Raw genomic sequence first — 13,214 nt, forward strand, 5'->3', positions numbered from 1 at the left:
GTCATTCTATATGTGGCTGTCTGTCTGTCTGCCTGCCTGAGTCTCCTGACACTTGCTCAGAATAATCCCTGAAGTGTCATGCTCTTGCACTAGCAGGTGCTGGGAAGTGATAAAAAGCCAGATTGCTTAGACAGGGGGAAAGTATATCTGCTCTTAGATAGGTCACTTTACCTCCCATCTTAAAACTCGTTAGCTTCTTCTTGAAAGGGACAGAAACATTGTCCCATGGCTACTCCTGTACCCCGTAGCACTGTTTCCCAATACAAAGGCCATGACCTTAGGTTTATAACCCACCCGCAGCCACTAACGGCTCAGAGCCATACAAAGACAACATGTGAGAGGTCAGCTACATTAACAATAATGTATCTGTAGCATAAAAGACCTACAAGGACTTCTTCAGATTGTAGCTGCTTGCAATCCCTGAAATTTTCCCCTGGAGGTTCACCAAACCTGAATTTGCACTTTCATTCATTCTGAGCTGATGCAAGACCCTTTTTTAAATTTTTTTAATGCAAGTGGGCATTTAGTGGCCATGAACAAGCATAAGCTAAAGGTAAAGGTAAAGGGACCCCTGACCATTAGGTTCAGTCGTGGCCGACTCTGGGGTTGCGGCGCTCATCTCGCTTTACTGGCCGAGGGAGCCGGCGTACAGCTTCCGGGTCATGTGGCCAGCATGACTAAGCCGCTTCTGGCGAACCAGAGCAGCGCACGGAAATGCTGTTTACCTTCCTGCCGGAGCGGTACCTATTTATCTACTTGCACTTTGACGTGCTTTCGAACTGCTAGGTTGGCAGGAGCAGGGACCGAGCAACGGGAGCTCACCCCGTCGCGGGGATTCGAACCGCCGACCTTCTGATCGGCAAGCCTAGGCTCTGTGGTTTAACCCACAGCGCCACCCGCGTCCCAAGCATATGCTAGCCACATCCTAAATATCTGTATGGGCATAACTGCCTGTTGCACTGCTACATTGTGAAAATGCTGGCAACATCACATCATTTTGTCATGTTGTGCGGACACAGGTGTTGACATGCCATCTCTTCCACCCCCCTCCCTTTTGCATTTATGTTCCCCTATGAAGCACAAAGTAAATTGATGGCACCAAAACATGCCCCTCCGCCGGTGCCTGTGTGATGCTGCAGCAAGACACAGGATGGGGCATTTAGCAATAAGTTCTATTTATTGTTTTAGGGTATTTGGGATGTGTCTGTATTTTTCAAAACACTGCAAACTGGTTTTCTTTGGGGGGGGGAGTTACACTTAAACTAGGAGTGGGCCACATTTCGGCCACATGGGGTGGTGAGTACTCAGGGGCCACATAGCAGAGGTATGGCTACTGGTTTCCAGTATGTTTCAGAGCACAATTAAAAGTGTTGGTGCTGACCTTGAAAGCCCTAAACAGCCTCGGTCCAGTATACCTGAAGGAGCGTCTCCACCTCCATCGTTCTGCCCGGACACTGAGGTCCAGCGCCGAGGGCCTTCTGGCGGTTCCCTCACTGTGAGAAGCCAAGTTACAGGAAACCAGGCAGAGGGCCTTCTTGGTAGTGGCACCTGCCCTGTGGAACGCCCTCCCACCAGATGTCAAAGAGAACAACTACCAAACTTTTAGAAGACATCTAAAGGCAGCCCTGTTTAGGGAAGCTTTTAATGTTTAATAGGTTATTGTATTTTAGTGTTTTGTTGGAAGCCGCCCAGAGTGGCTGGGGAAACCCAGCCAGATGGGCGGGGTATAAATAAATAAATTATTATTATTATTATTATTATTATTATTATTATTATTATTATTATTATTATTATAACTGGTGGTGGACTTTGGATGAACACACTCACACTCACAGATGCAGTTAGTTCTTACATTCAAAGTCCTTCTCTGTTGTAGTCAAGAAAGGCAGACTCCATCAGTGAGAGAGAAACCACTTTGAAAGAGGGGATTCTGTCAAAAATCTCCAACAGGAACCATTTGGTGGAATGTACATTACCCGTCTTCTGATACTGTGTACTAATTGTTTGTTCTCCAGTTTATAACTAATGCTGGATTACTCCCTATCCAACTGTACTTCTCCGGGCAATAGAAAACTAGCTGCTCATTACTGTTCTGCTTTGGAAGGATACGGAGTTTGAGGTTCTGAAAAAGGTATGTGCTGTATCTAAGGGCAAAAATTTGTTTACTGGGTGGTGTATATTTAGAACATACGTTTTATATTGAAAATCTCCCTCCCTCCCCCCAAAAATGGGAATGATTCAAAGTTAACATTGATCTCTTGCTGGAAGGGGGGATGGGTGATTGCTTGAGGTCACTATAATATTTTTGGCCATAAATTTCAAGGAGCAAGAACTATTTCATATGGGGGCCTGCTTGCTCCTCTAAGGTTGAAAACAGGTAATAATAGCTTTTAGGTGGTGTGTTAGAGCCATTATTGGGTTCAGTCCAATGATTTAGTCATACTTTCAGACCAACTGAAAGCAATAGTCCACACGCCTCATTGATTTCAATATGCCTGCTCCAAGTCTGGATCCAAGGTTCCAAGGCTGCAGGAGGCATTCCTCTCTTTTGTCCATTTTTACTCTGGGCAAACAGCATTCAGCATGGCAGAATAATTTTTTTAAATGGTTGTTTTAATAATTAAAAACAACCAATTAAGTCTCAAATTCAATAATGGACCCACAACAAAACCCAGCTGCAAACCATCATGCCAAATTATATGATATGCCACTTATTATTGTTGTTGTTATTATTATTAATGTTGTTGTTATTTAGTCGTTTAGTCGTGTCCGACTCTTCGTGACCCCATGGACCAGAGCACGCCAGGCACTCCTGTCTTCCACTGCCTCCCGCAGTTTGGTCAAACTCATGCTGGTAGCTTCGAGAACACTGTCCAACCATCTCGTCCTCTGTCGTCCCCTTCTCCTTGTGCCCTCCATCTTTCCCAACATCAGGGTCTTTTCCAGGGAGACTTCTCTTCTCATGCGGTGGCCAAAGTATTGGAGCCTCAGCTTCTGGATCTGTCCTTCCAATGAGCACTCAGGGCTGATTTCCTTAAGAATGGATGCATTTGATCTTCTTGCAGTCCATGGGACTCTCAAGAGTCTCCTCCAACACCATAATTCAAAAGCATCAATTCTTCAGCGATCAGCCTTCTTTATGGTCCAGCTTTCACTTCCATACATCACTAATGGGAAAACCATGGCTTTCACTATACGGACCTTTGCTGGCAAGGTGATGTCTCTGCTTTTTAAGATACTGTCTAGGTTTGTCACTGCTTTTCTCCCAAGAAGCAGGCATCTTTTAATTTTGTGGCTGCTGTCACCATCTGCAGTGATCATGGAGCCCAAGAAAGTAAAATCTCTCACTGCCTCCATTTCTTCCCCTTCTATTTGCCAGGAGGTGATGGGACCAGTGGCCATGATCTTCATTTTTTTGATGTTGAGCTTCAAACCATATTTTGCGCTCTCCTCTTTCACCCTCATTAAAAGGTTCTTTAATTCCTCCTCACTTTCTGCCATCAAAGTTGTGTTATCTGCATATCTGAGGTTGTTGATATTTCTTCCGGCGATCTTAATTCCGGCTTGGGAATCATCCAGCCCAGCCTTTTGCATGATGAATTCTGCATATAAGTTAAATAAAGAGGGAGACAATATACAGCCTTGCCGTACTCCTTTCCCAATTTTGAACCAATCAGTTGTTCCATATCCAGTTCTAACTGTAGCTTCTTGTCCCACATAGAGATTTCTCAGGAGACAGATGAGGTGATCAGGCACTCCCATTTCTTTAAGAACTTGCCATAGTTTGCTGTGGTCGACACAGTCAAAGGCTGTAATAATAAATTATTATTACTTGGCTGCTTTTTGTATATAGTTCTTTCAGACTGTCAATCTTGATACTTGTGTTCATTCTTCCTTTACTTTCTGATGCCTTGCTATCTGCTTTCTTCCCTTGAATCCTTTCCCCCTCCCCTCTTTTATCAACAGACTTTTCTCCTTGCTCATTCCCAGCATTCAATCCTTCCTCTTTATTAGGCTCACATTCTATGACCTTGGAGGAGTTGGCATCACAGAACTCCCTCCTCAGAGAGGCTCGCCAGATGTGTTCCACTGAGGCCATTTCATGTTTACTGCTGAATCAATTATATACAGAAATACCAGAAGGCCTTGTTTCTTCAGTCCCAGGTTTTCAAGGGAAGATTGCAGATATGAAACCTGGAGCACAGAGCCTTAGGTTCTATCGGAGCTGTGTAGGTGATCCTTTCACACAAAGCAATGCCCTATATTATAATAAATAATAATACATTTTCATTTATACCCCGCCCTTACCGGTTCAGAAAACCGGGCTCAGGGCGGCTAACAACAAATTTAAAACACTTAATTGGTGCAACAAAAAACAGCATAAAATACAGTATAAAACGCGAATAACAATAAATTCAGAATTCAAAAATCAGTTTGGGGGGAAATCCATCCAACATTAGATGATCATCAGGGCTAGCTGGCTAAATTAGTCCTATTCAGGCCAGCGAGGAGACCAGGGAAGAATGAGCTGTGGGATCCCAGAGCGGGTAATCTTCATAAAAAGGGGAGGGGAAAGGAAGGAAGGGGAATAAAAGATCAGGCTAAGTTCAAATTGAAAGCCAGGTGGAATAGCTCTGTCTTACAGGCCCTGCGGAAGGAAGTTAAATCCTGCAGGGCCCTGGTCTCATGGGACAGAGCATTCCACCAGGTCAGAGCCATCACTAAGAAGGCCCTGGGTTCTGGTGGAGGATAATCTGACTTAGGGCCCGGGACCTCTAAACTATGATTATTCATGGACCTTAAGGTTCTCTGCGGGGCATACCAGGAGAGGCGGTCCCGTAAATATAAGAGCTCTCTTGAGAACCATTCCAGTTCAGCTGCCATGTTCAATCCATGACTGCACAGCCTGTGGCCAACAAAGCCAAATGCAGTCCACCAGGCATGTGCCATGGCCTGCAAAGGGTTTGACATCCCTTCCAAGTTTGTGTACGCCTAGACAGAGATCAAGAGCAAGACAATCACTGTGTTCCTGGCAGGCTAACCGAAGGGGGTCACAAGTTGTGCATACAGTTTTATAATTTGAGAACTTGCCTTGAGTTGTTTGGGGTGCCTGTGTGTGTTTTTAAAGAAAAGTCAACAAACTGTATACACCAATAGATAATTTGTGTTGGAAGACAGTGGCTTTTAAAAATGTTCTATCAAGTGGGAGGATAATTTTACTACTCATATGTATTCTATCAGATATTTATTTGGAGAGCCTGTTGGCTATTTGCAGTATGGTAGCGCTGCAAAGAGCTTGCTGGGGAGACCGTGCATTAAAAAGGGACTCAAAAATAACTTAAACAAGGTTTTAATAACAGAAACAAAAACTCCATTTACACTAAATACATCAACAACAAACCAGACCCAACCACCAACCCATCCCCCAGGGTAATGGGAGAGCTAGGTGCTGCTCCTTATATACTCTACCCAATTGCTGACACAGCTTAATCAATACAACTCAGCAGCACCTCCTATGTTTCACAGCTGTAAAGCTGGGTCTCGTTATTTTGCTCTGGCCCCTTAAAGACATACACATTGGGTGGAACAATGATGAACCTTTACATTTAAAGAAACCATTCAACAGAGCCATGTGGTGGTTAAAATAAATCCTCAAAACTTGATGGAATGTAGTAGAACACTACAGATGAACAGCTTTTGATATAGCTACCTTCAGAGCTTGGGACGTTATTGGTTGGTAAGTGGCCATTTGGACTTATTCACTGACCTTAAAAAACATATTACAAACCATTTCATCTGCTTTTATTTTTAGTAGTTTACTATTACTGTACTGTATAATCATCAATAATAATAATAATAATAATAACTATAAACTGCCCTTCATTTGAGGATCACAGAGCAGTTTAGAGTATAAAACCACAATAATACAGAACATAATTAAAAATACTTCTATCTGTTCTTTCCTTGCATTGACATGACTCTCTTCAGCTCTGTTTAACTCAGGACTGGTAGTTAAAATAACATTTGTATCGTCGTCCCCAGTAACTGTGAAACCATTGTGACATGAAAAGACTAAAGATTTCCTCCAGAGATTGGGGATAAGGAGTCTGATCAAGTAACAAATGTAAATTTAAGAAAAACGCTTGAAGTGACCTGACAAGGGAAGCATACATTGTATTTTTAATGGGTTGGGTTGTACAAAGCTGTCCCAGGAGAGCTATATCTCACTAAGAAAGCACCATGTTAAGTTTATCAAATATCCAACACCTAGATACTAAGCCTTGGGGACTCATAGGACAGTATTTCCCCTGGATTAGTAAAATACATATTAGTAAATTTGGATGAAGACAATCTCAAGTGCCAGAGCTTTTAAGGTAAACATTAAAAGTGTTCTAGTTACACTGGAAAGCTCATTGACAATCCCTGCTTCTTAGGTTATACTGCTTTTCCTTGAGAAAGTTTCCATAATTATGTTGTATTTTGAATCATTTCTTTGCAGGCCTTTTCCCACCCAACTTAGGAGGGTGAGGCCCTGAATGACTACAACTACAAAAACTGAGGCTAAACAGAATCTTGGGCTAGGGTATGATGGTTAGAGTATTGGACTATGGCCAGGATTTGCATTCCAACTTGGATAACATCGGGCCAGTCACCATCCCTTAGCCTAACCTACCTAAAACATTTGTTGCAAAAATGAAACAAAGAGGAAGTTATTGGAAGATAAAAGTTGTTGGTGAATGAATGAATGTTTAGGGTTTTTTTGTGGGAGTGGGGAGCTTGTTGCTACTGTTGATATTTTTTTGCATCTTTATTTGAGAACTTATTTTGATTTATGCTGAAATTGTTGAATTCTGTTGTGTACTTTTTGACATGTTATTGTTTATGACATCTTGTGTTTGTAATTATGTATTTTTTCATGTTGTAATCCACCATGAGCATGATTAGAATGATCAAAAGATGGCATACAAATTAAATGATATATGATGTATGATGATGTAAGTATTTAGGGCGGCATTCCGCATCACACTAATGAGATTTTTTCTGTCATTGCAAACATTTCATGCCTCTCTTCCTGCAGGGTTCTCCTGACCCTCCTGAACAAATTTGGAAAAGGCACGGGGGGGGGGGGGAGGATAAGAGGGAAAGTCCCACTGCACTAGCAAGACTTTTGTGCTGGCTTCCGTAAGCACAACTTACCGTGTTTTTTGCTCTATAAGACTCACTTTTTCCCTCCTAAAAAGGGGAAACGTGTGTGCGTCTTATGGAGCGAATGCAGGCTGCGCAGCTATCCCAGAAGCCAGAACAGCAAGTAGGATCGCTGCTTTCGCTGCGTAGCGATCACTCTTACTGTTCTGGCTTCTGAGATTCAGAATATTTTTTTTCTTGTTTTCCTCCTCCAAAAACTAGGTGCGTCTTGTGGTCTGGTGCGTCTTATAGAGCGAAAAATACGGTAGTTAAATCCAGCCCACTGTAATTAAAATGTTCCCTTAAAAATACATCCCACGTATAGGGAAGGAGGAGAATTTCATCTGGTCATCATTTTTAAGCAAAGGGACTCCATTTAGATGAATCAGAACATAATAATCACTTGGATTAAAATGTATCCAAATCTTACAAATTTGGCTCAAAAAAGGACCAAAATTTGTAAAAATAAATCAACCTTATTTTTAGGACAAAAAATGTTTAGAGATGCATGAAAAACAAAACCCCAGGAAGACAAAGAGCACAAGTTAATGACCACTGTGACTTTCCTTTTCTTACTAGCAAGTAAGTCTGGATCATAGTGATGTCACAGTTCACAGGTCACTAAGATGCTGGGTCTCAGCAACACCAATGCCCTTTTCACCAAAGCTGCCTTTAAAGTATCAATTTAGCACATGCTAAAAGAACATCACAGACCATCATGATGGGCGAGGTACCTGGACAGCAGGAAGCCTTGGACCCATTTTTCAGCATCATAACTAGGTAGGACTGCAATAATTCCATTTTATGGGCAGAGATCCCTTTTATATTCATTTTTACCAACAACCATTTGTAGGTTGACTTCTGTATTAAATTAAAGACTATCAGTTCAAGCAAATTAAACAAACACTACAGACACAAAGTTAGTTTAAGGTCTTATCTTGTATTAAACAAACTTGGACACTCTCCCATCACCTGCAATGCAGATAAATTCTGAGTTGAATTCTAATGCCATGCATTTTATAACTTCATACAGAAAGAGGTCCCATTTAAAAAATCATTCCTGTCATACAAGTATCTGTAATAATCCATTGACTAGCAGTGAGATAATGGCCCATCCATCTTCATGGAGATCACTTTACTATCTAGGGAGCCATTCCCAGAATATTCCAGATAATGAAAATTTGTTTCCACGTTGCTTGCTTTTGTCTTTTTGCATATATGAACTCATATGGTCCATTACTGGCATGTATAGGACTGCTGTTTCAGTTTCCCAGGAATATTTCATTAGAATTGGTAGTGGCATTGCTCACTAGAAGGACACCACCATAACTTATCAGGATTACTTACCAAAGTCCCTCCAGTAATCCTTTACTCCTCTGTCTGCCAAGCACCAGAGCTGTACAGTACATCCCAATCCCAAATTAAAGATTAGACTGAAAGCTATGATAGCCATTTGCAAATATCTCAAGGGCTGTCACATGGAGCAAGCTTATATTCTCCTTCTCCAGAGGGGAGGACCTAGCTTCAAATTGCAAGAAGGGAGATTCCGACTAAACATCAGTAAGAACTTTTTGACAGTAAGAGTTGTTCGGCAGTGGAACGGATTCCCATGGGAGGTGGTGGACTCTCCTTCCTTGGAGATATTTAAGCAGAAATTGGGTGGCCATCTGTCAGGGATGCTTTAGTTGAGATTCCTGCATTGCCGGGGGGTTGGACTAGATGACCCTCAGGGTCTCTTCCAACTCCACAATTCTACTATTCTATTAACACAGCGAGACTTAACCCCACGCTATCAAATGTGAGAAAAGCAGCCTCATTTTTGCACAGAGGATATTTTGTAGTTACTTCTAACACCTGGAAACAACATCCCAGCATGGGCATAGCCAGGATTTTTGTGGCTCCCCCCAAAATGTTTTTTGGGGGAGATGCTCCCCCAAATAGTTGAACTTCGTCCAAAAAGTTGTTGAGCATTTTTGGAAGACTGCCCCCCAAAATTGTTAAAATTGAGTGTTTTCAAAGCTCATCCAAAACATTGTTGAGCTTTGGGAGACCGCCCTGCCCAAAGTTGTTAATTTAATGTTTTCTAAGCTTTTCAATATTTTTTTAAGATTTGGGAGGTGGGGCAGATGCCCCCTCCCCTGCCTCCATGAATGCCAGCCTACACGTCCCCCCTAGAAAATTTCCTGTGTTATTATTATTATTATAGATTTATTTATACCACATCTTCCCCCCACCCCCGCGACATGGACTCAGGGCAGCTTACAGATTAAAAGCAAGAAAAGTTAAAAACACAGAGGAATAGAAACCTCAACATTTTTTTTTAAAAAAAGCAACAGATGTCTCACAGAGACATATAGGAACATATTCCAAAACTGATAGAGCTCAACTGCCTCAGAGCCCTTCGCTCCACCCCCTGACGGAGAAACCCCATCATTTAAGATAATTTTGTTGTTGTTGTTTAGTCGTTTAGTCGTGTCCGACTCTTCTTGACCCCATGGACCAGAGCACGCCAGGCACTCCTGGCTTCCACTGCCTCCCGCAGTTGGGTCAGACTCATGTTTGTAGCTTCGAGAATACTGTCCAACCATGTCATCCTCTGTCGTCCCCTTCTTGTGCCCTCCGTCTTTCCCAACATCAGGGTCTTTTCCAGGGAGTCTTTTCTTCTCATGAGGTGGCCAAAGTATTGGAGCCTCAGCTTCACGATCTGTCCTTCCAGTGAGCACTCAGGGCTAACTTCCTTAAGAATGGATGCGTTTGATCTTCTTGCAGTCCATGGGACTCTCAAGAGTCTCCTCCAGCACCATAATTCAAAAGCATCAATTCTTCGGTGATCAGCCTTCTTTACGGTCCAGCTTTCACTTCCATACATCACTAATGGGAAAACCATGGCTTTCACTATACGGACCTTTGTTGGCAAGGTGATATCTCTGCTTTTTAAGATACTGTCTAGGTTTGCCATCGCCTTTCTTCCAAGAAGCAGTCGTCTTTTAATTTCGTGCTGCTGTCACCATCTGCAGTGATCATGGAGCCCAAGAAAGTAAAATCTCTCACTGCCTCCATTTCTTCCCCTTCTATTTGCCAGGAGGTGATAGGCCCAGTGGCCATGATCTTTGTTTTTTTGATGTTGAGCTTCCGCCCATATTTTGCGCTCTCCTCTTTCACCCTCAATAAAAGGTTCTTTAATTCCTCCTCACTTTCTGCCATCAAGGTTGTGTCATCTGCATATCTGAGGTTGTTGATATTTCTTCCGGCAATCTTAATTCCTGCTTGTGAATCATCCAGCCCAGCCTTTCGCACGATGAATTCTGCATATAAGTTAAATAAGCAGGGAGACAATATACAGCCTTGCCGTACTCCTTTCCCAATTTTGAACCAATCAATTGTTCCATATCCAGTTCTAACTGTAGCTTATTGTCCCACATAGAGATTTCTCAGGAGACAGATGAGGTGATCAGGCACTCCCATTTCTTTAAGAACTTGCCATAGTTTGCTGTGGTCGACACAGTCAAAGGCTTTTGCATAGTCAATGAAGCAGAAGTAGATGTCTTTCTGGAACTCTCTAGCTTTTTCCATAATCCAGTGCATGTTTGCAATTTGGTCTCTGGTTCCTCTGCCCCTTCGAAATCCAGCTTGCACTTCTGGGAGTTCTTGGTCCACATACTGCTTAAGCCTGCCTTGTAGAATTTTAAGCAGAACCTTGCTAGCATGTGAAATGAGTGCAATTGTGCGGTAGTTGGAGCATTCTTTGGCACTGCCCTTCTTTGGGATTGGGATGTAGACTGATCTTCTCCAATCCTCTGGCCACTGCTGAGTTTTCCAAATTTGCTGGCATATTGAGTGTAGCACCTTAACAGCATCATCGTTTAAAATTTTAAATAGTTCAGCTGGAATATCATCACTTCCACTGGCCTTGTTCTTAGCAGTGCTTTCTAAGGCCCATTTGACTTCACTCTCCAGGATGTCTGGCTCAAGGTCAGCAACCACACTACCTGGGGTGTACGAGACATCCATATCTTTCTGGTATAATTTCTCTGTGTATTCTTGCCACCTCTTCTTGACGTCTTCTGCTTCTGTTAGGTCCTTTCCACTTTTGTCTTTTATTATGGTAAACTTTGTACGAAATGTTCCTTTCATATCTCCAATTTTCTTGAACAGATCTCTGGTTTTTCCCATTCTATTGTTTTCCTCTATTTCTTTGCATTGCTCGTTTAAGAAGGCCTTCTTGTCTCTCCTTGCTATTCTTTGGAAATCTGCATTCAATTTCCTGTATCTTTCACTATCTCGCTCGCATTTTGCTTGCCTTCTCTCCCCCGCTATTTGTAAGGCCTCGTTGGACAGCCACTTTGCTTTCTTGCATTTCCTTTTCATTGGGATGGTTTTAGTTGCTGCCTCCTGTATAATGTTACGAGCCTCCATCCATAGTTCTTCAGGCACTCTGTCCACCAAATCTAAATCCTTAAACCTGTTCCTCACTTCCACTGTGTATTCATAAGGGATTTGACTTAGATTGTATCTTACCAGCCCAGTGGTTTTTCCTACTTTCTTCAGTTTAAGCCTGAATTTTGCTATAAGAAGCTGATGATCTGAGCCACAGTCAGCTCCAGGTCTTGTTTTTGCTGACTGTATAGAGCTTCTCAATCTTTGGCTGCAGAGAATATAATCAATCTGATTTTGATGCTGCCCATCTGGTGATGTCCATGTGTAGAGTCGTCTCTTGTGTTGTTGGAAAAGCGTGTTTGTGATGACCAGCTTGTTCTCTTGGCAGAACTCTATTAGCCTTTGCCCTGCTTCGTTTTGAACTCCAAGGCCAAACTTGCCAGTTGTTCCTTTTATCTCTTGACTCCCTACTTTGGCATTCCAATCCCCTATAATGAGAAGAACATCCTTCTTTGGCGTCATTTCTATAAGGTGTTGTAAGTCTTCATAGAATTGGTCAATTTCAGTTTCTTCAGCACCAGTGGTTGGTGCATAAACTTGGATTACTGTGATGTTAAAAGGTCTGCCTTGGATTCTCAGCGGGATCATTCTATCATTTTTGAGGCTGCATCCCAGTACAGCTTTCGCCACTCTTTTGTTGACTATGAGGGCCACTCCATTTCTTTTACGGGATTCTTGCCCACAGTAGTAGATATGATGGTCATCCGAACTGAATTCCCCCATTCCCGTCCATTTTAGTTCACTGATGCCCAGGATGTCAATATTTATTCTTGCCATCTCATTTTTGACCACATCCAACTTACCAAGGTTCATGGTTCTTACATTCCAGGTTCCTATGCAGTATTTTTCTTTACAGCATTGGACTTTCCTTTCGCTTCCAGGCATATCCGCAACTGAGTGTCCTTTCGGCTTTGGCCCAGCCGCTTCATCAGCTCTGAATCTACTTGTACTTGTCCTCCGCTCTTCCCCAGTAGCATGTTGGACACCTTCCGACCTGAGGGGCTCATCTTCCAGTGTCATAACTTTTATAAGCCTGTTGCCTTTGTCCATGGAGTTTTCTTGGCAGGGATACTGGAGTGGCTTGCCGGTTCCTGCTCCAGGTGGATCACGTTTGGTCAAAACTCTCCACTATGACCTGTCCATCTTGGGTGGCCCTGCACGGCATAGCTCATAGCTTCTCTGAGTTATTCAAGCCCCTTCGCCACGGCAAGGCAGTGATCCATGAAGGGGATTAAAGATTATTATTATTATTATTATAGATTTATTTATACCCTGCCTCCCCCCCCGCCCCCACAACAGGGACTCAGGGCGGCTTACAGACTAAAACAAGAAAAGTTAAACACAAAGAGGAATAGAAAGAAACCCCAACATTTTTTTTAAATATTATTATTATTAGAATCAAAAATATCTTTATTTGCACCAGCCACCAGCCATAGCGATAAAATAAAATGTACTGAAGATGGAGGTAAAAATTAAACTATAGAAAATATATTTTGGGGGTTTACATCAATAATCAAATAATAGATATTATTAATATTGATTGATACCCCGTCTTTCCCCCCGCCCCCACGACAGGGACTCAGGGCGGCTTA

The 13,214-nt window shown here is 42.5% G+C and overlaps 1 protein-coding gene across 1 annotated transcript in view; it reads left to right on the forward strand.

Moving 5' to 3' along the window:
• The first annotated feature begins 7,826 nt into the window (after positions 1 to 7,826).
• Positions 7,827 to 13,214, forward strand: part of KIFAP3 (kinesin associated protein 3) — an 81,027-nt gene continuing 75,639 nt past the window's right edge. Inside the window, exon 1 of the mRNA XM_081012128.1 lies at positions 7,827 to 7,965. Coding sequence (XP_080868254.1) covers positions 7,904 to 7,965 — 62 coding nt within the window. The 5' untranslated portion in view covers positions 7,827 to 7,903. The remainder of the gene's footprint in view (positions 7,966 to 13,214) is intronic.

The sequence above is a fragment of the Podarcis pityusensis genome (genome assembly GCF_964106645.2).
Source record: "Podarcis pityusensis genome assembly, chromosome: 6".
NCBI lineage: Eukaryota > Metazoa > Chordata > Lepidosauria > Squamata > Lacertidae > Podarcis > Podarcis pityusensis.